The 24654-nt window shown below is 46.4% G+C and overlaps 1 protein-coding gene across 3 annotated transcripts in view; it reads right to left on the bottom strand.

Moving 5' to 3' along the window:
- Nucleotides 1-3147: 3147 nt before the first annotated feature.
- RPS6KA5 (ribosomal protein S6 kinase A5) overlaps nt 3148-24654 on the bottom strand; it is a 60339-nt gene continuing 38832 nt past the window's right edge. For 2 of the 3 annotated variants that reach the window (XM_040412115.1, XM_040412114.1), the window contains 9 exons: nt 22012-22173; nt 19514-19639; nt 18161-18294; nt 16256-16349; nt 15075-15245; nt 13816-14007; nt 12884-13043; nt 12140-12303; nt 4390-4617 (listed from right to left, as the gene is read on the bottom strand). In XM_040412115.1, coding sequence (XP_040268049.1) covers nt 4390-4617; nt 12140-12303; nt 12884-13043; nt 13816-14007; nt 15075-15245; nt 16256-16349; nt 18161-18294; nt 19514-19639; nt 22012-22173 — 1431 coding nt within the window. Of the gene's footprint in view, nt 4618-12139; nt 12304-12883; nt 13044-13815; nt 14008-15074; nt 15246-16255; nt 16350-18160; nt 18295-19513; nt 19640-22011; nt 22174-24654 lie in introns of all 3 variants that reach the window. The other variant, XM_040412113.1, reaches the window with a different exon arrangement.

Genomic DNA, 24654 nt, shown 5'->3' with positions numbered 1-24654 from the left:
AGCTGACAATGCATATCACAGCAAAAAAAGAAGCCATGGAGAGGAAAGAACTGCCTGTAGAGCTCGGAGACAGGATTGTGTGGAGACCCAAGCCCTGTCTGTATAAGGTCTCACAGCTGACAATGCATATCACAGCAAAAAAGAAGCCATGGAGAGGAAAGAACTGCCTGTAGAGCTCGGAGACAGGATTGTGTGGAGACCCAAGCCCTGTCTGTATAAGGTCTCACAGCTGACAATGCATATCACAGCAAAAAAGAAGCCATGGAGAGGAAAGAACTGCCTGTAGAGCTCGGAGAAAGGATTGTATAAAGCCACAGTTCTGGAGAATGGTGCAAAACAATTTCTGCTGCACTGAAAGCTCCCAGGAGCACAATGACCTCCATACATTTTAAATAGAAAAGAAGTTTGGAAGAACCAGGACTTTTCATACAGCTGGCTGCCCCACCAAACTAAGTAATTGGGAGAAAATGGCCTTGGTAAGAGAGGTAACTAAGAACCCAACGGTCACTTTGACTGAGCTCCTTGGATCCTGTGTGCAGATGGAAGAAACTTCCAGAAGGTCAACCATCAATGCAGCCTCCACCAATCTGGGCTTTATGGCAGGGTGGCCAGAAAGAAGCCTCTCCTCAGTAAAAGACACAGGAAAGCAAAAAAACAAAAAAAAGCACCTAAAGGACTCTTAGAATGTGAGAAACAAGATTCTCGGGTCTGACGAAACCAAGATTGAACTTCCTGGCCTCAATTCTAAGCATCGTGTCTGGAGAAAACAAGGCGCTGCTCATCACCTGCCTAATATCATCACTACAGTGAAGTATGGTGGTGGCAGCATCATGCTGGGGGGATAGGGAGACTGGTCAGGGTGGAGCGAAAGCTGAATGGAGCGAAGTACAGAGAGAGATATTCTTAATGAAAACCTGATCTACAGCGCTCTGGACCTCAGGCTGGGCCGAACGTTCACCTGGCAGAAAATCCTCAAATCCAGATGTGAAACCTTGTGTGTGATCCCCAAGAAGACTGGAGGCTGTAATCACTGCCAAATGGGCCTCATGCACATGAACGTTGTTTGGGTCCACATCAGAGCCGCATTTTTTTGCGGCTCGGATGCTGACCCATTCACTTCAATGGAGTCACAAAAGATGCCGACAGCACTCCATGTGCTGTCCGCGCCCGTACCTCTGTTCTGTGGCCCACCCAAAAAATTAGAACATGTCCTATTCTTAGATTAGATTTCACGTTCTCATTATGGTGATTGAGTTCAGAGCGATGGGGAAAAACTGGAATTTCTTTTATTGTAGCACAAGAAGCAACATAACAAAATATGAAAAAAGATAAAGTGTCTGAAGACTGTCCGAGTGCATTATATATATATATATATATATATATATACTGTATATATTATACACACACACCTTTTTAATATTTCTCATCAGACAAGAAGCTACAAGTTTTATAAAAATAAATTTCTCTTTGCTAAGAAACAGCTCAGTCCTGTCCTCTCCTCTATAGTCTCTCGCTTGTACACGTCTGTATAAAACTACAAAGATTAAAAATCGCACAGATTTACTTCTAAAACCGCGCAGAAACCTTGCATCGCCCCCTGTCCAAAAAAACGGAGCCCAGTCCTCTTAGCGGGATTCTGACAAAACTACGACTCCCAGGATGCTTGGCTGTTCTCAAAACTCCATAGAAATGAATGGAGCATGCTGGGAGTCGTACTTTCACCACAGCTGGAGTGCCGGAGGTTAGCCATCAGTATGTTATGATGGAGCCTTTCAAATCAGGTCATCAGCAAGCGAAGACAGCCAACGGAGGCGCGTGCACCCCTTAATTACCCCATAAAAAGAGGATGGGGTGTCCAGAGCATCATTAAGTCCATTCACCAAGGTGCTACCTAGACTTTAGTAAATCAAGCTTATTCTTCGCACAGCTAACAGTTCTGTAACTTGCAAGTTTTGTCTTCACGATTTCTAGATCTCTGCTTGCTGTCAATGAATGAAAACACTCTAAGGTTGCAAACCCATCTACAGCAGCTATTTATTCCAACATATCGGCACAGTTAAAGCGTTTTTCCGAGATTTTTATACTCATGAGCTATCCTCAGGATAGGTCATCGGTATCTGATGGGTGGGGGTCCAACACCCGGAACCCCCTGTCGATCAGCTGTTTGAGAAGGCAGCGGCGCTCCTGTGAGCGCCACAGCCTTCTTTCTGCTTTTCTTAGGCCAGTGACGACACGCTCATTGATCAAGTAGCCTACGGGCAGCTCAGTCCCATTCAAGTGAATGGGGCCGAGCTGAGATACCAAGTACAGCCGATATACAATGTAATGGCGCTGTGCTCGGTAAGCTGAGAGGAGGCAGTGGGGCACACAGGAGCGCTGCTGCCTTTTCAAAGCAGCTGATCGGCGGGGTTCCCAGGTGTTGAACCCCACTGATCAGATACTGATGACCTATCCAGAGGATAGAATATCAGGAAAAAAATAAAAAATCTTAGAAAAACCCCTTTAACAGCAATCAGCCTAGAGTCCAAGAGAGACAGGTACAGTAGCCTTCCTAGAGTCAACCTGCAGGTGCATGCACAGCTGCTAAATGGAAACCAGAATGTTCCCATTCACTGAATGACAACAGAGATCTTGAAATTGCTAAGGAGGTGAAGCACAAAATCTTTTTGAAAGCGGCAGAGCTGTTCCTTACGCAGCGATTAAGCTCCATAGGAAGACTGGGTGCTGGCGCTTTCAATGGTTTCTACCTAGTCACCGCTGCGGCTTGTTTAATAAAATCGTACGCAGCTTTACATAAAACAGGAACCCGGCGCTCCCAGTCACATGACACAACGGCCACGCCCTCAAATTGTCTATCTAAGGCTCCATTCACACGTCCGTGGTGTGTTGCGGACCCGCAAATTGCAGATCCGCAACACACCCGCCCGGCACCCCTATAGAAATGCCTATTCTTGTCCGCAAGCTGCGGACAAGAATAGGACATGTTCTATCTTTTGCGGAGCTGCGGACCTGAAGATCGGGGCCGCGCTCCGCAAATGCGGATGCTGACAGCACACTTTGTGCTGTCCGCATCCATTCCGTCCCCATAGAAAATGAATGGGTCCGAACCCGTTCCGCAATTTGCGGACGTGTGAATGGAGCCTAAGACCTTGCCTCTCGGCCTCAGGAAGGCCCCAATAAAGAAGCAGAAGTGCACAGTATGCAAAATCCCTAACGTATCCAGGATGAGGTTAAAACGACAGTAAACAGCACAAGGCAGTCCCTTCCAGTATCAATTACAAAAACAGCGTTTCCGAAAAACGCTAAGACTAGGCTACGAAAAAACCAGGACTCACAGAATGGCTCTAAGCCAAGCCTAAGGAGTGGACTATAAAATGCAATTGATTGCATAAAACATGACACGGATAGGACAAGATACACAAACAGGGGGTCGCAGGACATGAGCCGATGCTCCGATGCCCTCACCCGCTACAGTACAGAAAGCTTCAAGTCTGATCTATGTATAAAAAGAGGAAGGATGGGGCGACATCCTGAACCCTCCCCCTCACAATAAGAACTTCCATATCTAGTGCAGAAAACTCAGTGGAAAACGCTCCGAACAATAAAAGCGAGGAAACCTCTCCAGCGGACCAATAAAACATTGCGGTTTCTTGACTTTAGGTTCTAAAAGCCAGAGCAAATTTCACTTAAAAGTTCACAGAAAGCAATTAAAAAAATAATTGCTCCCCGCCTGACGCCTGCGGGGTTCACCTGAACCGCGTCCAAGTGCGTTCTCGTAATAATCATGTACAAAACTGATTAAAACTGGAGAGGGGGATAATGAGTGCTACGGGCTGGAAACTCGTTAGTTTGGGCTCTACTTGAAATGAAGGACTATGACAGGCCAAGCACAAAGACAGTGCCACCATTCACAGTACAAAATATTAAAGGGGGGGAGGGTTGTTGAACTACAAGTCTAAGCATGCCCCCGGTTGCTGCTGGAAAGCCAAAGGTTGCATAGGCCTGCTGTTTCATATACGCAAATAAAAGCCACCCCCAGGGTGACCACTCATTCTCAGCGGGCAGGTCAAACCTTTTTTTTGTGATAAATGGAGGCCTTCCCAGCAGCCGCGGGGTAAATTAAGGCGAGATATGCGATTGTCCGCAGCAGCCCTTACAAGATCTTAAAACTCCTCATTCCTGGGCAGGAGAGGAAAGGAAAGGGGAGCATTCACAGCATCACTCGCTAGTGCTTCCATGCCAAAGTTATCGCACCCCCCCCCTCCCCCAACTCCCATAAGCCCTTGCAGCACCAAATGGTTCTTATGAATGGCTAATTTCTTCCAAGCCCACAAGTGGCGTTCTGCAGCACGGCACCCCGCCGCGTTCCTGGTCTCTTCTGGGGTGTCTCTAGTCCGTGAACTGGAAGATAGTGTCGGGGTTATTGCTGTCGCTGTGGCCGGCTGGCTGCACAGTCTTTGTCGGAGAGGTTTTACCATGGGAGGAGTGGGAGCTCTCGCTGGAGCTGCTCCGGGTCTCTGTGCTTGTGCTGTTTTTTTTCATCTTCCGCCGCTTGGCCAGTGGAGCCTTGTCCACGTTTTGGAGGAGGAAACCTTCCCGCTTGTACTTGTTGAAGGCCTGGGGAGAAAAACTAGTTTAGCAGGTTTATAACATGAGCAAGCTGAGGCTTGCAGAGCAAAAAGGCTGCAAAGCTAACAACCCCGAGTTTGCTTCCTCCAGTCACAGCACAAGCCTCGATGCAGGATATTACCTGGTTGCAGCAAGACCTACAGAAACCTGTTTTCTATACTAAATAACTAGATTTTTGTACTTACCGCAAAATCTGTTTCTCTTCCGTCTCATTGGGGAACACAGGCATTGACCATGGGTATAGCTGTTGCCGCTAGGAGGCGGATACTAAGCACATAAAGTGTAAGCTCTTCCCTCTTCAGCTATATCCCTTCCTGCAGGGACCAAGCTAATCAGTTTAGTGCAAAAGCAGTAGGAGAAGTCAGACACAAGAAAATCACATTATGTGCAAACCCAGAACCACACAGGCCCGAAAAGGCCCATAAATAAAAGAATGGGTGGGAGCTGTGTCCCCCAATGAACGGAAGAGAAACAGATTTTATGGTGAGTACAAAAATCTAGTTTTCTCATCTGTCTCATTGGGGGACACAGGCTTTGACCTTGGGACGTTCCAGAGCAGTCCCCCTGCCAATCAGAGAACCGCTGTCTGCAAAACTCTACGCCCCAAAGAAGCGTCAGAAGATGCAAAGGTGTAAAACTTGGAAAAAGTATACAAAGACGACCAGGTTGCCGCCTTGCACACCTGAAGGGCCGAAGCCCCGTGAGGCATTGCCCAAGACGCCCCCACTGCCCGAGCCGAATGAGCAGTCACCCAGAAGGGCGGGGACCCGGTCCTTAACACAATACGCTTCCACAATAATCAAACGAACCCATCTGGAAATGGAAGTCTTTGACGCTATGGAATCACGAACAGGGAATGCGTTCGCTGGAAAGATGCCGTCTGGGACAGATAGACTCAAACTGCTCGTACCAAATCCAGGGTATGGAGCAACTGCTCTCGAGGATGAGATGGGTCCGGACAAAATGAAGGGAGAATAATCTCCTAATTGAGATGGAATTCCGACACCACCTTCGGCAGGAAGGACTGTACAGGGCGAAGGACCACCTTATCCTGATGGAGGATCAGGAAGGGCGACTGACATGACAGAGCCGTGACTTCCGACACTCTACGGATAGAAATAATTGCAACAAAAAAAGCCACCTTTTAAGACAGGAAGCGCAGCGACACCTGCTGCAAAGGCTCAAACGGAAAAGATTGGAGAGCGTTGAGTACTAGATTAAGATCCCAAGGATCCGATGGAGGACGGAAGGGGGCGCAGCATGTGCCACCCCCTGTAGAAAAGTCTGAACCACCGAAAGCGAAGCTAAATTTTGCTGAAAAAGAATGGAGAGAGCCGACACTTGTCCTTTGAGGGAGCTGAGAGCCAGCCCCAGGTCCATGTCAGACTGCAGGAAAGCCAAAAGTCGCGTCAAAGAAAAGCGAACAGGAGACAGCTGTAGCCGCTCGCACCAACTAAAGTAGGACTTCCAGGTCCGGTGGTAGATTCTGGAAGACAACGGCTTCCTGGCCCGAATCATGGTCTGGACCACCGCATCCAAAAACCCACAAGCTTTCAGTACAGCGGCTTCAAAAGCCATGCCGTTAAATGTAACGACCCTAAATTTGGGTGAAAGATTGGCCCCTGTGACGAGCCATGGGGTCCCTGGACCACGTAACGAAGTCCTAGTCCTTGTTGTTGAACCATGAGATCCTCATCCGGCCAACCCCAGCTTTTGCAGATGGCACGAAAGACCTGAGGGTGAAGAGCCCACTCACCAGGATCGAGACGATCCGGGCTGAGGAAGTCCGCGATCCAGTTGTTGACGCCGGGTATGTGAACTGCCGACATGTTTCTCCACCCAGCTGAGAATCAGCGCCGTCTCCGCCATGACTGCCGGACTCTGGGTGCCGCCGCTGTGGAGTTGTCGGACTGCACCCGAACCGGACAACCCCTGAGATGGTCGGCCCAATGCCGAATCTCCCTCAATTCCAGAACATTGATTGGAAGGGAGCGTTCCTCGAGTGACGATACTCCTTGAACAGAGAGATTTTCCAACACTCCCCCCCCCCCCCAACCCCTGAGGCTTGCGTCCGTTGTTAACACCTTCCAACGGAGAGGGAGGAACAATGTGACCCGACCTTAACATTGGAGAGGCCATCCACCATCTGAAGGCCCAGCGCATTGGGGCAAGGAGACGCATGGGCCGATCCAAGGAGGCTGGGGAACGATCCCAGCTGCACAGAATGGCTCGCTGAAGCACTCTGGTATTGAATTGAGCATAGGGAACTGCTTCAAAGGCAGAGACCATGTGCCCCAGAGCCCGCATGCAGCGAAGAATGGGAACCGGAGCTGGCCACAACAATGAGCGAATCTGAAGACTGAGAGTGGATAGTTTTTCTGGAGACAAGAACACCTTGGCCTGACAAGTGTCCAGTACCATGCCCAGATAAGTCAACCGCTGCAATGGATAAAGACAAGACTTCTGCCTGTTCACGATCCATCCGAAGCGCTCCAGGGTGTCTAAAACAATGTTCAAGATGTCCGCCGTCACCTGGAACGATGGACCCTTCACCAAGATGTCATCTAAGTAAGGGATCGCCACGATCCCCCGGGCCTGGAGCAGGGCCATGACTGCCGCCAGAACCTTCGTAAAGACCCTGGGAGCCATGGCCAGGCCGAACGGGAGAGCTACAAACTGGTAGTGAAATGGACCCACTGCGAACCAGAGAAACCTCTGATGACTGACGCATATGGGCATGTGAAGATAAGCGTCCTTGATGTCTAATCGAGGACAGGTACTCCCCCGGTTCCATGGACGCAATGACCGACCTCAGTGACTCCATCCGGAATCTGCGGACGCAAAGGAAACGGTTGAGCGCCTTGAGGTCCAGAACGGGACGGACCGTCCCCTCTTTTTTGGGAACCACAAAGAGATTGGAGGAAAATCCCTGAAAACGGTCTTGCGCATGAACCGGAACAATCACACCTTGCTGCAGCAACGTGCGAATTGCTAGAATCTGCGGCTGCGGGAGAGGCCGGAGGAGATGACAGAAAAAAACGGGACGGAAGGGAGGACTTGAAATCCAGCTTGTAGCCCTCTGCAACGACCTCCCTCACCCACGCATCTGAGACGTGAGCCAGCCAAACATGTCGAAACACATGAAGCCGGCCGCCCACCCGAACGGAGGGCGCCGGGAGCCGCCCGTCATGCAGCGGAGTTCTTAGTGTTAAAGGACTTGGAGCCCTGTTGACGGGAACGCCAGGCAGGGTGCGGCTTGAAGAAAGGTTTGCGCTTCTGATCCGTGGCTGACTTTTCGGACACCCTCTTGGGGCTGGGATATATCTGAAAGGGACGAAAAAAAGGATTCCGCTTTTTTGACCTATTAGACCGCCTGTTCTGTGGTAAATGGGTGCTCTTACCACCTGTAGCGTCCGATATTATCTCCTCCAGGCGCTTACGAAAAGTCTGCCGCCTGAAAAGGGGAGGGCCGTCAGGGTCCGCTTTGAAGCATTATCTGCCGCCTAGCAGGAGAGCCATAGGGTACGGCGAATAGCCACCAACAGGGATGAAGTGTGAGCCATAAACCTGGCCGCGTCCAAAGATGCTTCACAAATATATGCATTGGTATGCGAGAGCTGCAGGGCCACATCTGCAAGTTCCCCTTAGAGGACTCCCGAGTCGAGACCCTGACGTAAATTTCTTGCCCACTCCCCCATAGCCTTGCTCACCCCTGTAGAGGCAAACACCGGCTGCAGCGCTGTGCCCACTGCTTCAAAGGCAGATTTTGCAAATGCTTCCAGCTTCTTATCTTTGATATCAGAAAAAGAAGCCCCATCCGCCATTGGCAAGGTAGTATGTTTAGCCAAGCGGGAAACTGGCGGGTCCACTATAGGTGAGGACGACCATTTCTTAGTCAAATCCTCCGGAAAAGGATAAAGGACGTTCAAGCGTTTTGGCAACATGAAATGTCTATCAGGGAAATTCCACTCCTTGCAGAGAGAGGAATCAAACTCCTGGTGGTTGGGGAAACACTTGTGCGAATGACGGGACTTCCTAAAGAAAACACCCGCGCTGGCAGATGACGGAGCTGGATCCTCAACCTACAATGTCTCAATAACCGCCGTAATTAATGGAGAACAGTTTGGACGACTGACCCTCCGGTGAGACAACATCCTCATCTGACCCTCTCTCTTCGGAACATGCCTCTTCAGCTGAGGACATGTCGGAGTGAGACTCTCTAGCAGGAGGAGGAGAGGCCGAGGACACGGGAGACACAGAACCCCTTTTGGGGGGAGGATTTTCTGGCCGTTTTGTGGGACGGCCGTGATGGGCACGCGCCCTGTGATCCCAAGAGTCGGACCGGTCAGAGGACTGCCTTGCCGACAAATGCCCCAATATATCCACAATAGCTTTGTTGGTATTAGAGACATCCTGTACCACCCTAGACAGGGAACGCGCCCATTCCGGTTCTTCCATAGCTTGGGCAGCGGGAAGCAATGGGTCCGGAGCAGAGTCATTTGATGGCGGCGCAGCACACACAAAGCAGAGGGAGTCTGACTGAGGGAATGGAAATTTTGTGCGACAAGATACGCAGGCAAAATGACGCACCAAAGGGACTGCCTGCTTCTGGACCTGGTGCCTGGGTTCAGACATAATGACACCCCTGGCAACCCAATGAGAAAAAAGGGAAAGGTTAGGCCCTGTAAGAAGGGATAAACAACACTCACCCAGCCTGTGTCCCTCCAAGCAGCAAGCACCATCAGCGTTCCGCCAGGTGCTTAAAATCCTGGAAGTGGGCAGAGCCCACTCTCCCTCTGCTTTGTTATTGGCGTGGGGGGCGCCCTGCCCAAAAAATTTACCCCACCCATCATCTCTGGCCCCTCCCCCGGCGCTCACTGGAACACACGTCAGTATGGGGGGGGGGCACTGCAGGCCTCGTTTAACAATGGCCTAGGCTGCCCCAGAACCGGCGCGCCATGGAAATGGACGCCCCCAGTAGTAGGCCCCAAATGAAGTCGGGGCCTCAATTACCAATGGCCCCGGCGGCCCTGTGGAAGCGGTAATATCCTCAACACAGAGGCGGGTCAGCCACACAACAGGAGCAGCCCCCTGAGCCTTGCACCAGGTGGCATTTAACATTTAAAGGGATATTATTACTGCCAATGGTACAGGGCGACCACATGGGGACCATCACACATGGGGAGGAGAGGGAACTGGAGGGGGGGACTGTGGGCAGTCTCCAACTCACCTGTCCGACGTCTTCTGCCCCCCTGGCTCCAGCCGGATCACCACCTTCGGTGTGTGGGCCCTCGGTGAGGGACGCTACACTGGAAACAGAGGGGACTTTCGCTGCGGTGGCCGTGGTGATGCGATTGCTGGCAGGAGACAGAGGTTTTTACGGGAACCTCTTGTCCTCCTTTTCTTCCGGAGAGTGGGAACTAGCAGGGGGTTTGGGTTTTGGGCTTTTGCACTAAACGGATAAGCTTGGTCCCTGCAGGAAGGGATATAGCTGAGAGGAGGAGCTTACACTTTGTGTGCTTAGTGTCCGCCTCCTAGCGGCAACAGCTATACCCATGGTCAATGCCTGTGTTCCCCAATGAGACGGATGAGAAATACTAGTTTTCATACCCAGATCCTACTGTATCCTAAAGATGCAGTGGGGTGAAGTGCCCCTCATTCTGGATGCCGGTTGTTAAAAGGGAAGATACTGCTATAATTATATATATATATATATATACACACATACAGTCCTGATCAAAAGTTTAAGACCACTTGAAAAATGGAAAAAAAAATCATATTTTACATTGTTGGATCTTAACAAGGTTCCAAGTAGAGCTTCAACAAGCAACAAGAAGAAATGAGAGTGAGACAAAACATTTTTTGAGCATTCAATTAATAAAAAATAACGATTAAACTGAAACAGGCTGTTTTTCAGCTGATCAAAATTTTAGGACCACATGCCTTTAAAAGGCCAAATCTGTGCAAAGATGTGGATTCATTGTCATTCTCTGTCAGGTAGTCACACGTTGTGATGGCAAAGGCAAAAAAACTCTCCCTTTTTGAACGTGGTCGGGTTGTTGAACTGCATAAGCAGGGTCTCTCACAGCGCGCCATCGCTGCTGAGGTGGGACGCAGTAAGACAGTCATTTAAATGACTTAAATGATCCTGAGGGTTATGGAAGAAAAAAGTCTAGTGGAAGACCCCAAAAAATTTCATCAGCACTGAGCCGGAGGATCCAATTGGCTGTCCGCCAAGACACTGGACGATCCTCGACCCAAATTAAGGCCCTTACTGGTGCTGACTGCAGCCCCATAACCATCAGACGGCATCTGAGACTGAAGGGCTTCAAAAACAAAAAATGTCTTCAGAGACCTCGTCTCCTTGAACGCCACAGAACTGCTCGTTTGGACTTTGCAAGAGAGCACCAAACTTGGGACATTCAAAGGTGGAAGAAAGTTTTATTCTCTGATGAGAAAAAATGTAACCTTGATGGTCCTGATGGTTTCCAACGTTACTGGCATGAGAAGCGGATCCCACCTGAGATGTTTTCTACGCGCCACAGTGGAGGGGGACCATAATGGTCGGGGGTGCTATTTCCTTCAGTGGAACAATGGAGCTTCAGGAAGTGTAGGGGCGTCAAACGGCCGCTGGCCATGTCCAGATGTTGCAGAGAGCATTCCTCATGACTGAGGGCCCTCGTCTGTGTGGTAACGACTGGGTTTATCAACAGGACAACGCTACAGTACACAATGCCCGCAGGACAAAGGACTTCTTCCAGGAGAATAACATCACTCTTTTGGCCCATCCTGCGTGTTCCCCTGATCTAAATCTAATTGAGAACCTTTGGGGATGGATGGCAAGGGAAGTTTACAAAAATGGACAACAGTTCCAGACAGTAGATGGCCTTCGTGCGGCCGTCTTCACCACTTGGAGAAATGTCCCCACTCACCTCATGGAAACGCTTGCATCAAGCATGCCGAAACAATAACGGCGGAGCTACTCATTACTGAGTTCATGTTTGGAAGTTGGATTTCTGTTTTGGGGGGGTTTAGTTTTTTTTGGGAGGTTTGGTCCTAAACTTTTGATCAGCTGAAAAACAGCCTGTTTCAGTTTATTCGTTGTTTTCATTAAATTGAACGCTCAAAAAATGTTTTGTCTCACTCCCATTTCTTCTTGTGCTGCCCATAATTATTCATACTCCTGGCAAATTTTGACTTAAAGTTACTTTTATTCAACCAGCAAGTAATTTTGGGCAGCACAAAAATTGTTTTTTTCCACAATAATGCCTCTTATACATTGTCTTATTATCTTTTGGGAGACACCTATGTCATTTCCCGTCAAAAAAATTACTTGCTGGTTCAATAAAAGTCACTTTAAGTCAAAATTTGCCAGGGGTATGAATAATTATGGGCAGCACTGTGTATATATATATATATATATATATATATATATTGTGGGACATTGTTCCAATACTCTGTTATCCAAGATGCCCATTCTCCTGCTGTGAACTATGAGATGTAATCTTACATGAAATGTGGCTTTCACATGAGTGTGCACCGATGCTCCAGCTGAGCCCAGGACATCTGGAGTCATGAGTGGGTTGGAAGATAACTGGCTGCCATTCTGAAGCCATTCGTTATACCTCAGGGTCGACATCTTGATTCTTTTATTTGGATCTACAGTAAGAAGCCCTGAGGATAAAAAAAAAAAAAAGCAAAAAAAATATCTTAAACACTGCATGACTAAGTGTTCTCCAATCCGGCTGTTGCACAAATACAATTCCCAGCATGTGGGCTGTCAGAGAATGCTGAGAGTTATATTTTTGCAACAGCTGGGTAAACACAAATTGGGGAGCCCTGCATATAACAACAGGAGAGGATGCAACGGCACCTGCACCAGGACAACACTGTGTCCCCTGGTGGCAGCACCTATTTTTATTAAAAGGTACCCATTGTAGGACAGGTTTCATGAAGACTGCAGCCATGATGAATGCATTGTCTCTGCCGCATCCATGGCAATGCAATGACATATCGAGCCGTACAGACTAACTAGTTAGAATTGCACTTCTTGAGTTCACTATGGGGTCTGGTTTATGGTATTACAGGGCCAGGGAATGACCCACTGGCTTTTGGAAGATAGCACACGGACACTCCCCTGTTTGTCATGGTGCAGGGGGCCAATACCGAATCAAAGCTGCAGTTTCCTGGTGAATGCATTTACTTGCCTCACATCTGCATCTTTGACTAAGCCACGATGTAGCCAGACCTGTACCTTGTATTAATTCTTTCGCCTCCTCAGAAACGTTTTTCCAGCTTTCTCCTTCAAAAGAGAAGTCGCCTTGCTTAATCTTCTTCATGATTTCCTCAGCGCTGACGCACATCAGAGTCTTCTCATGACACTGGAAAGGCACCTGACCCGACAGCATTGTATACTGAGAAGAATAATAAGTTCTAATTAATTATTGTGATTAACGAAGACAAACTTCAGATTTACTGGGCAATTCCTGCAGAAGGAAGATGCTTTACATAGTATTTACCTGTCCTTCGCTCTGTGATACCACCGACTCCACTGCACAGCTCTTCGGTCCATGTCTCAACCGGACGTGGCCTCATCTTGTCGGGACCTGGGCGTAAGAGCCTACAGCCTGTGCAAGTGCAGCGGAGACAGCGGCATCGCAGAGTGAGGGACGGTTAAGTACTATGTAAAATATCTTCCTTCTGCAGGTTAATGCAAATGACTGCTTAGGTGAAATGGCTGTAGAACCCCTATAACTATGATGGCTAACCTCCGGCACTCCAGCTGTGGTAAAACTACATCTCCCAAGATGCACACTTTCATGGCTGTTTTCAGAACTCCACAGAAATAAATGGAGCATGCTGGGAGTCATAGTTTCACCACAGCTGGAGTGCCGGAGGTTAGCCATCACTGCCCTATAAGCTTGCCATTCATAAGGGGTGCACAAACTTTTTTGGTCCAAGATTGTGCTGACTAAAACAGCCCATAATAAAGTTTGAACAAAAACTGAGTACTGAAGTTTAATTTTACAATGTTACTCAAGTGCTCCAAGAAAAGGTTGGAGATAGATAACAACTTGGATTGCAAGGTTATCACAGGGTGTCCCCATAACGGTGGCTGCAACAAAGAAAACGTGTGTGTGTGTGGGGGGGGGAAGGGAGCTAACCATAATTTGAGCTTAAACTTACTAAAATGACCCCTAGACTCCAGAGATCACATGACTCATCGTAGCCACTTGCGTTCAAGAGTTCTGGTGCGGCATAATGCAGAGTAAAGCAGGGAGTTTTAAGGGGCTGGTTATCCGGTGGCTTTAAACGCGCAAACCCAAAATCTATGATTTTTATTTCAGCGTTATCGCTTTCATCCGTGAACAGTAAATTCTGTAGAGAAAAAAAAATATATGAAAAATTAAACAACAGACAAAAAGACATATGACAAGCTATAGCCTGTCACACCATACTGGGAGTTGTAGTTTTGCAAACAGCAGGAGTTATATACAGGGGTTGGTAAATCGCTAGGATATGCCATCAAGGTCAAAAAGCGGGTCCCACCTCTGGGACCTGCTCCTATCTAGAGGCTCCCAAATGAAAGGTAGAGCATACTGCGCACGTGCAGCCACCCCTCCATTCCCCGTTACAGGACTACTGAAAATAGCCCAGCCAGAGCTCAGTTATTTACGGAGCTCTCATAGCGGTGAATGAAGGGTGGCTTTGTATGTGCAGCTGCTTTCTGTTTACTTTGGGGGCCCCATTCTGGAGATGGGAGCGGGTCCCGGAGGTGGTACCAGCACCTATCTGATATTGATGGCATATTCTAGCAATATACCATCAATTTCCCAGATGGAAATACCCCTTAATGGATATAATTGATAAACTGTACCTATCAATTTGTGTTTTTTTCATATAAATAGGTGCAAATTCTCTGCTAAATAACTGCATAATATATCTTGATAGGTGTAGTTGTTCTGACACTGCTCTGGTCCCCACTGATCTCCACTTTCCGGTCCTAGCTGGACACAAAGGAAATGCCTGTTCAGCCAATTACTGGCTGGGCAGGTCACCACTATGGCCATCGATTGGCTGAGAAGGCATCTCCAGGCATTTCCTGCGTGTCGAGCATGTGTATCGACTTATGAAAGGCTGTCTCTGCCTTTAGCCACCACTAGGGGGAGTAGTGGTATGCATTCAGTATGCAGAGTTATTATTCAGGTCATAGAAAGCTGTATAAATCTGTATGCAGTGAGCTCCCTCTAGTGGCAGTTGCAGGCAGCCAGAATTTGTATTATGTATCTCTATTGAAGTGTGAAGGGAAGCAGGGGACTTGGAGCTCTGAATCAGTAAAAAGAAAGTCTTAAAGATTTATGGTGAAATTGAGCAGCAGAGAATTTTGCACCTACAGAGATGGAAAATAGTTATTCATCTTTTGCCCAATCACTGTAAAAACGTACCTCCGGCTTCAGGTCCCTGTGTACAACACCCACGTCGTGCATATGGCTGACTGCTGAAACCAGCTTTCGCATAATGTAGCTGGCTTCAGACTCGCTGAAAGATTTCTTCTTCTTGATACGCTCAAATAATTCCCCTCCTTTCAATAATTCCATCACAAGGAATGTGTGAAGCTGAGAAAATGTACAGAAGAGAAATGGTGAGAAAATTCACACAAACCGCTGTAGATGACATCATTATATTGGTCTAGTTAAGGGAAAACTGCACCAAAAGTCTGTGTATTCTGAGAGGTTGACGGTAGGACAGATGAATAGAATTTATTTATCTCTGTTATCAGCCATTTCAGATGGAGAAGATGACTGTAGGTCATGTAATGCTCCTGCTATCAGCTATTTGTAATCAATACTTGATTAATGTAGAAAGATAATCTCTGATGTTTAAATGGCATCTGTCAGCAGTTTTGTACCTATGACACTGACTGACCTGTTACATGTGCGCTTGGCAGCTGAAGGCATTTGTGTTGGTCCCACGTTCATATGGGCCTGCATTGCTGAGAATTTTTTTTTAAAATATATGCAAATGAGCCTCTAGGAGCAACGGGGGCGTTGTCATTAGACCTAGAGGCTCTGCTCTCTCTGCAACTGCCGCGTCCTCTGCATTTTGATTGACAGGGCCAGGCATTGAAAACATCATCACCACCTACCTGGCCCTGTCAATCAAATTAGAAAGAGCTGCAGAGAGAGCAGAGCCTCTAGGTGTAACGGTAACGCCCTTGTTGCTCCTAGAGGCTCATTTGCATATAACAAAATATTATATTTCTCAGCAATGCGGGCACATATGAACATGGGACCAACACAGATGCCTTCAGCTGCCTAGAGCACATGTAACAGGTCGGCCAGTGTCATAGGGACAAAACTGCTGACAGATGCCCTTTAAATTGCTTAAATCCATGTAAACGTAATACTTCTCACAGCAGAGGGTTTGCTATATCTGTATGACCACCAATGGCCACCACATCCAGGCGGGAAGAGGTCAGGAACAGTTCTAGAGATGACGTGCATCTATCAGACATTTATGACATATCCTGTGGATATACAATAAATGTCTGAGATGGGACAACCCTCGGCACGGTTCTTTCTGCTCTGATTTTTGCACATCAGCACTAGGTAACACAACCACTCACCTGGTCATGGTAAACGTCATGTAACTTCACTATATTGGGGTGACTGTCAGACAACTTCATTGCTGCTATTTCTTTCTGGGTATTACTCTCCATTCTGAATATAGAAAGCAAAGATAAGTTAAAGGAAAATTATACCATGCATTTCCACAGTACCTGCACAGCAGCCCTTGTTACTAGGGAAATTAGTCTAGATTTTGTGGGAGGATCTGCAGCTTTTACAGTAGCAGCATGGTGGATGAGATTTTACAAAATGTTATCCACAGGATGCGGAAAAAGTGCGGAGGTTGTTCACCCGATTGTCAGCAGTAATAGATGAATAGCTGTTACTGAAGTATAAGGTAAGTGGATTTCGTGTCTGATCACAATGTAATTATATTACTATTATATCAGTGATGGACAACCTGTCAGTCATGATATACAGGCTGGTTGTCAGCAGTAATAGATGAATAGCTGTTACTCTAGCATAAGGTGCGTGGATCTCATGTCTGATCACAATCACTAATTTAATCAGTGATATCAGTAACAAGGTGGCGCTGCTCTACCAAAATAATGTTTGTAGCTTTTTTTTTTAAATTACACTTATGGCTTTTATTAATGTGTTTCTTTTGCTTTTTTTTTTTTTTCAGTTTTATTTGGGAAGAACAGAAAAAAAAAATAAGTATTTTTTTCAAACTATAGCTCCTTATTCTTTAAATATACAAATTGACACCAAAATAAATTATTAAAATTAGTTCCCTATATAGTATTGGTCGTTTTTTATATATAATATGTATAATTTCACGAAAACAGGGCAATAATAGGGATGGTTTCTCCATTTTCTTTAAATTTGTTGTTTTGTCTTTTTCCCACACTTATTTTTCAAATGTATTTTTGGCACATATGTACCCTGAGAGGTCATTAAAAGACCTCTGAGCGACACCGACACTTTTTTGCAATTTGCACTTTTTCCGCCGATAGGCTAGTTTCACACTAGTGCTAGAGATCCGGCAGGCTGTTCTGGCAAGGGAACAGCCTGCTGGATCTCCCTGCATTTCAGCATCGCCGAAAACTTGAAAGTCTCTGTCCAGCCACATTAACTATAATGGGGACCGGTGGAGATCCGGCTGCATTCCGGCAAATACACAGCGGTTTTCTTCCAGTCAATTCTCAGCATATTTACCGGCTTGTGGCCGGATTATCTTTTACACACCCAAATCGCAAAGCGAATGAACGCCCGGTATTGTTGCTGTCCTAGACCAACTACACGTATAAACCCAAAACTAGACCCAGAAATACAAAATCTTTTATTGGACATACACTTGTATAAAACGCTTATGTATACGGATTATCTTTTAGATAATGGGGCTGGACGGAGACTTTCAAGCTTCCAGTAATGCCGGAATGCAGAGAGATCCAGCAGCCTGCCGGATATCTAGAGCTAGTGTGAAACTAGCAACTTGGCCATTGTTCACAGGCAGTGCTGATCTGGGTCTGCTAAGACCCTGCAGCTGTACTGTTCCCAAGATGGGTTCAATAGATAGCCACTTCCTCTATTCATTGTCTAGTGTTCATTGAGCACTATGTACAGATGAAAGAAGACTGCAGAGCAGTAGTAAACCGCTTATGTCTATATTCAGGGACCTGAATGCTCCTCCTAGATTGCGGAAGCAAGAGCTTTAAACCCTAAGGGCTCTAGATGAAAGCCCTGCACCAAGCGCTGTGCATAACGCCGCTTGGTCGTTATGGTGTTAAATAAGAAGAGATTTTTCCATCCTGCCATTTTTACAGACACACATTATTCTGATGAGCTGGGAATATGCTTGTGTCTAATCCATTACTGTACAGGAGCGCTGAGCAGCCAACCCTTTACTGTGCGTGCAATAATGAGGTCCCTCTGTCACACTTTGCAGCATTCGGGCCACGTACCGCTTGCTGATTATTTTCACAGCGTACTCCTGGTTGGTTTTCTTGTGCAAACATTTTCGACAGATGGAAAAACTGCCCTCGCCCAACGGCTTCTCCTTCAAATCGAGCTCGTAGTGCTGATAAAAAGGAGAGTCCTGCCAGGAAATAAATGGCGTGCAGTTCACAAGTTAGCACTTAACATGGGGAAAAAAAACATATTGGAATGTATATTCCAGGAAAGAAAATAAGTTACGAGTCAAGACAGCCTGCAAGGAAGAAACATCGGAGCAAAGTAAAATGTGCTGCTGCCTTGACAGATGGATTGTGTGACGCTACCAGGTTGCCTTTTCCCGTCGCCGGATGTTCTTGATCTGTGCGACAGGGTGATGCAGAGGCGGCCGTGCAGGAGCAACATGGGTCTCAGGGAGCAGGTTAGGTATGACCAGTATGAAGGGCCCGGGTTTTTTGGGGGACGTTATACGGGTTGGATAACCCTTTTAAAAGTTGGATGACATCTGTTGGTTGCTAAAACTTTACTTTTAGGGTATGTTCACACAATGTTTGTTCTTTTACAGGATGACTCTGATTTCAAGAAACCAGTGCCAGAAATCCACATGTTTACTAGCATTTACTACTTTCTGACACTGTGTTTAATTTTGCATGCTTATTTTTGCCTCCCATAGACTGGGAAAATGCGGTGCAGAAAACAGGCCAAGGAGTGATAGGTCACTTCTTTTTTTATGTGGTGCTGTATAAACTGTGGAGCATATTTCCCATTTAAATCAATGAGACATGGTTTGGGTCTACATCAGCACAAAATATGCACATATTATGCGCTGAAATTTGCACAAAGAACCATCATGTGAACATATCAACTGTGCTGCAACCATTGCTGGAATGATTCATTTTTCCATCACATTCACTGCTTGTTTCCAGGGGTTGTGCATTGCTTTTTCTTATGTGCAAGAACGACCACTTCTGTTGGATTGCAGGGTGGTCGAAACCCCTGAAAACGATCAGTGCAAAATGTGATGGAAAAATAGAGGCAATATGCAAAGGAAGCAATATGGACAATCATAATACATTAGTAAGTGCCTTGTATTAACTTTCTCTACATGATAAATGTCATTTGCTGAAGGGAGACAACCCCTTTAAGGGGCCACGAATACCTATAAGAGGGGGTCCGCGGCTGCTAGGCGGGGAGGGGTTTTGTTCAGCAATAGGAGCATGTTCTATGGCAGACACTGGTGGGGTACGCTCTGTAATACCTCAGCTGCTGCAGCACTACTTTGAAGCAATCTGTGAATGATACTCTTCAGAAAAAGGTTCTGCAGCAGCTAAGGTTGTAAAGAAATGATGTCTCCGCACTTGTACCTTCATCATAGCACTCCTTGCAATATTTGTGACTCCTGGGCGCTCCGTTCCAAGGTGATACTGGACAGTATCTGCGATGGCAGCATTGGGCTTGAATAGGATGGATGGAGCAACAAAGGAATAACCCTGTAAATAAAAAATAAAAAAAATAAAAAAATCACCTCTATTCAATATCGAATATCTAGCTAGGATATTAAGACTGTAAACACCTGCACATTAATGATGAGCATGCACAATATGGGGGTTGTGACCATAAAAAAAAGCTGGAGCCCGGGGATGGGGTGGGGGGTGCAGAGTACACTGTGTAATCATCACACGTGTAAACATGGCACGGACGTTAAAAATAAAAAGGATAAAAATACATTGCAGCTGTTCCTGCACTTGTGAAAACATTCAGATGTCTCTCAAGATGCCAAAAAGCTGCAGAAATCCATAGAAATAAAGCAAGTCAGCTTTTGTTTAATAAAGCAAGGGATCGATGGTGTTCTCATGCCAAGCTGCCAGCATCCAAGACAAGTCAGCTCAACCGTATTATAACCCACGGTGGCCGAGAAGCAGCTGTAACCTCATACTTAGGCCTCTTGCACATGACTGTATGCCCTCCGAGATATACGGTCCGTTAGGGGGCCATATGTCCCGGAGCGGCATTGATCGTGCGCACGGGAGAGCACAGCATCATAGATTACAATAATGCTGTGCACGTCGGGCCGCCCGCGCGGCTATTGTCCTGGACTCATACGGTTGTCACGGTTCTGTCCAAGTGGCCTTATCGAGATGAAGCAGAGCTCAACACACAGCAATATTCATCACTGGTCAGAGCCCAAGGGAAAGCAGAGCTCCATGGAAAATATTTACCAGGACCTCATTTAGACTTGTAGTAAAATAGAAAATATTTGAAGAGCTACAGTCACTTCTGATCACCATTTACCGTTCATGCACAGAGTGAATCTACATACAAGGTTGACTGACTTTGGAAATACATTACATTACTTATCCTGTAATGTCCTGATACTCAGTTACATCCTGTATTATACTTCAGAGCTGCACTCACTATTCTGCTGGTGCAGTCACTGTGTACGTACATTACTTATCCTGTCCTGATCTCCAGGTACATCCTGTATTGTACTCCAGAGCTGCACTCACTATTCTGATGGCGGAGTCACTGTGTACATACATTACTTATCCTGTACTGATCCTGAGTTACATCCTGTATTATACTCCAGAGCTGCACTCACTATTCTGCTGGTGCAGTCACTGTGTACGTACATTACTTATCCTGTACTGATCTCCAGTTACATCCTGTATTGTACTCCAGAGCTGCACTCACTATTCTGATGGCGGAGTCACTGTGTACATACATTACTTATCCTGTACTGATCCTGAGTTACATCCTGTATTATACTCCAGAGCTGCACTCCCTATTCTGCTGGTGCAGTCACTGTGTACGTACATTACTTATCCTGTACTGATCCTCAGTTACATCCTGTATTGTACTCCAGAGCTGCACTCACTATTCTGCTGGTGCAGTCACTGTGTACATGCATACATTACTTATCCTGTACTGATCCTCAGTTACATCCTGTATTGTACTCCAGAGCTGCACTCACTATTCTGATGGCGGAGTCACTGTGTACATACATTACATTACTTATCCTGTACTGATCCTGAGTTACATCCTGTATTATACTTCAAAGCTGCACTCATTCTTCCGTTTTAGAGCCGAAATCTCTCAGCATTCCCTGCTGTTTCAATGTCTGCACAAAGCTGGTTTCGACAATGGTCCCCTGCATTATAAGAACTAAGTTCTTAAGGTAGTGTCTGCCCACTAGCTTGCTGACTGCATTAACCGTCAGAATAGTGAGTACAGCTCTGGAATATAATGCAGGCCCTAAAGATTAGTTCTATATGCAACCTGCAACATTACATTCAATCTTACTAGTCCAGCACTGGGAATGAAGAGGCTCTGGCTCCACAGGTATCCTTCAGACACTGTGCCACTCTCAGCCAGGCACCATGCCTAGTACTGGAATACAGACCCACTCAAATCAATGACGAGTTATTCCTCGGTGCAAGCAGAACGCTGCTGCAGATCACCTCTTGTATTTTACAACACAGGAGCTTAGCAGGACAAGCTCCGAGCTCTGCAAATATCATATTAGGAAGCAATCAGTACAGACGGCAGCTTTAGACTGTAAGCTCCTATTATAATAATCCAGTGAACGCTCTTCTTTTGTCATTATTATAATGACTTATCCTGGCAGAAAGGTATTTGTTGTATACAAATCAATACTATGAGTCCTAGGTGCACTGCCAGATACTAAGACCTCCACCCGGTGTAAGACGTCTTGTTCTGCAGCTCGTTACAAGGAAAGTCTAATCTGTGACTCAGCAAAGCACATTGAGCAATGAGAGGATTAACTTAGAGGGTCAAGATATCCCCCTTGTAGAGCTGGCAGCCACGCAGAGGCCCCAGTGCGCAGAGCTCAGACCTCAGGTACCTGAAATATCCGGTCAGCGTTCATGGGGAGAGCGGCTGGAGAGTAAGTGGGATCCATTTCTGTAAATTCTTCCGCAAAATTGCCCACGTCCAGCTCGTCCTTGATGACCGGTTTAAAAGGAGCAGAGACTTTCTTTGCTGCTAAATCTTCCCAATTCAGGGTCTGAAACGTTACGCATAAGAATCATTTGAAGTTAATTTACCCAGAAAAGTCTAATTACACAGAAGCTGAGGGCAGTAAAGGGCTGGCGAAACCTGAAAGGTAAAACTGAAATTCATTAAGACTGCCCCAGGGGTCCATCTCTTAGTAAAACTCCATTAACTTGCTTAAATCGGTAGTGCATGTGAATATATGAGCCTTCTAGCAACCTGTAATTCACTTTCCCTGCCTGCAGCGTCTCTGTAAATGCTCGTAGCTACCTCAGTCACCCCAAAATATATGTTTGCAGTAACAGGGCACATAATAGGCAGGGAGGAGGGGGATGCAGCTGCAGCTTCTCTCTCTTTCAGTGCCTGCATGCTGTGAGAGGGGAAGTAGAGCAGAAGTGGGGGCGATGTCAGATTGGTTCACAGTGCTGAGCACAGCAATACAGGATCGGAGCAGCAGGAAACTGCAGCAAAGTAAAGCCGGGCATACAGGATAGACAGCCATCAGCTAAAATGTAAGCTCTCTCCTGAAACCATGCATTTGTTCTAAACATGATACTGGTCCCCTTTGTTCCTCTCTGAAAACCTCAGTCCCCCTCTACACTCCTCTGGCAGATTATCATCTAATCTAAAGGATCAGGCGTGCTGAATTCCAACAGCCTGTTCCTTTTCTGGGTCCTCATACACATTAGAAGGTCAGCCAGTCCAGCTGAAATTGGTGAGTTTTGCCAACATTAATCTATTGTGTGTGATGCTCTTAAAGGGGTATTCCAGGATTTAACAGTTGATTGCTTATCCTTAGAATACATGGGGTCATTTATCAAACTGGTGTAAATTAGAACTGGTTTAGTTGCCCATAACAACCAACGAGATTCCACCTTTCATTTTTGACTGCTTCTCTGGAAAATGAAAGGTGGAATCTGATCGGTTGCTATGGGCAACTAAGCCAGTTCTACATTACACCAGCTTGATAAATGATCCCACAACAGTGCTTACGGAAAGTCTTCAGACCCCTTCACATTTTGTTATGTTGTTCCTTGTGCTAAAAGTTTGAAAAAAAAAAAAACGTTTACATTTTCCCCCATCGTCCTTCACTTAGTACCCCACAATGAGGAATCAAAATCAGCATGTTCAAAATCTTTGCAAATTTTTTGAAAAGGAAAACCTAAAATCTTGTATTGACATATGTATTCAGACCCTTTACTCAGGACTCAGTTGAAGCCCCTTTGGCAATGATTACAGCCACCAGCCTTCTTGGTTTCCACACTTGGATTTGGGGATTTTCTGCCATTCTTCTCTGCAGATCCTCTCATCCTCTGTCAGGTTTGATGGGGCCTGTCCGTGGATAGCCATTTTCAGGTTCCTCCAGAGACGTTCGATTGGGTTCTAGTCAGGGCTCTGGCTGGGCCACTCAAGGACATTCACAGAGTTGTCCCTGCTCCTGTGTTGTCTTGGCTGTGTGCTTAGGGTCATTATCTTCTTTGAAGGTGAACCTTCAGTCTAGTCTGAGGTCCAGAGCTCTGGATCAGTTTTTCATTAGGAATCTCTCTGTACTTTGCTCCATTCCGCTTTCTCTTAACCGTGACCAGTCTCCCTGTCCTAGCCGCTGAAAAACACCCCACAGCACGATGCTGCCACCAACATGCCTCATTATAGGGATGGCATTGGACTGGTGATGAGCAGTGCCTGGTTTCCTTCAAACATGACACTTAGAACGGAGGCTAAAAAGATTATCAGACCCGAGAGTCTTGTTTCTCACATTCTGAGAGTCTTTTAGGTGCTTTATTTTTGCTTTCCTGTGTATTTTATTGAGGAGAACCTTCTTTCTGACCACTCTGCCATAAAGCCCAGATTGGTGGAGTGCGGCAGAGGTGGTCGACCTTCTGAAAGTTTCTCCCATCTGCACACAGGATCTTTAGTGCTCAGCCAGAGTGACCATTGGGTTCTTGGTCACCTCTCTTACCAAGGCCCTTTTCTCCCAATTACCATGGTGGGGCAGCTATCTCTAGGAAGAGTCCTGGTGGATCCAAGCTTCTTCCATTTAAGTAATTAATAATTACTTTCAGGGCAACAGAAATGTTTTTGTCCCTCTCTCCACATTTGTGCCTGCACATAATCCCGTCTCTGAGCTCTACAGGCAATTCTTACTCCTCCTTCGTCTTCCAAGCTTGGTTTTTGCTCTGAATTCATTGTCAGCTGCGAGACCTTGTCAGCTGTGTCTTCCCAAATCATGTCCAATCAACTGATTCAACCAGAGGTGACTCCAAACAAGGTGTAGAAACATATTAAAGATGAATAAAGAGAAACGGGAGCCCCCGGAGCTAAATTTCAAGTGTCTGACATGTGACATTTTTAAAGTTCTGTTTTCACTTTCTCATTATGGGGGATTGAATGCAGATTGAGGTGGAAAACTTGATTTTTTTTTATTTTTATTTTAGCACAAGGAGCAACATAACAAAATTTTAAAAAAGTTAAAGGGTCTGAAGACTTTCCAAAG

Source organism: Bufo bufo, chromosome 11 (genome assembly GCF_905171765.1).
Source record: "Bufo bufo chromosome 11, aBufBuf1.1, whole genome shotgun sequence".
NCBI lineage: Eukaryota > Metazoa > Chordata > Amphibia > Anura > Bufonidae > Bufo > Bufo bufo.
This window is presented reverse-complemented; position numbering and strand designations above follow the sequence as displayed.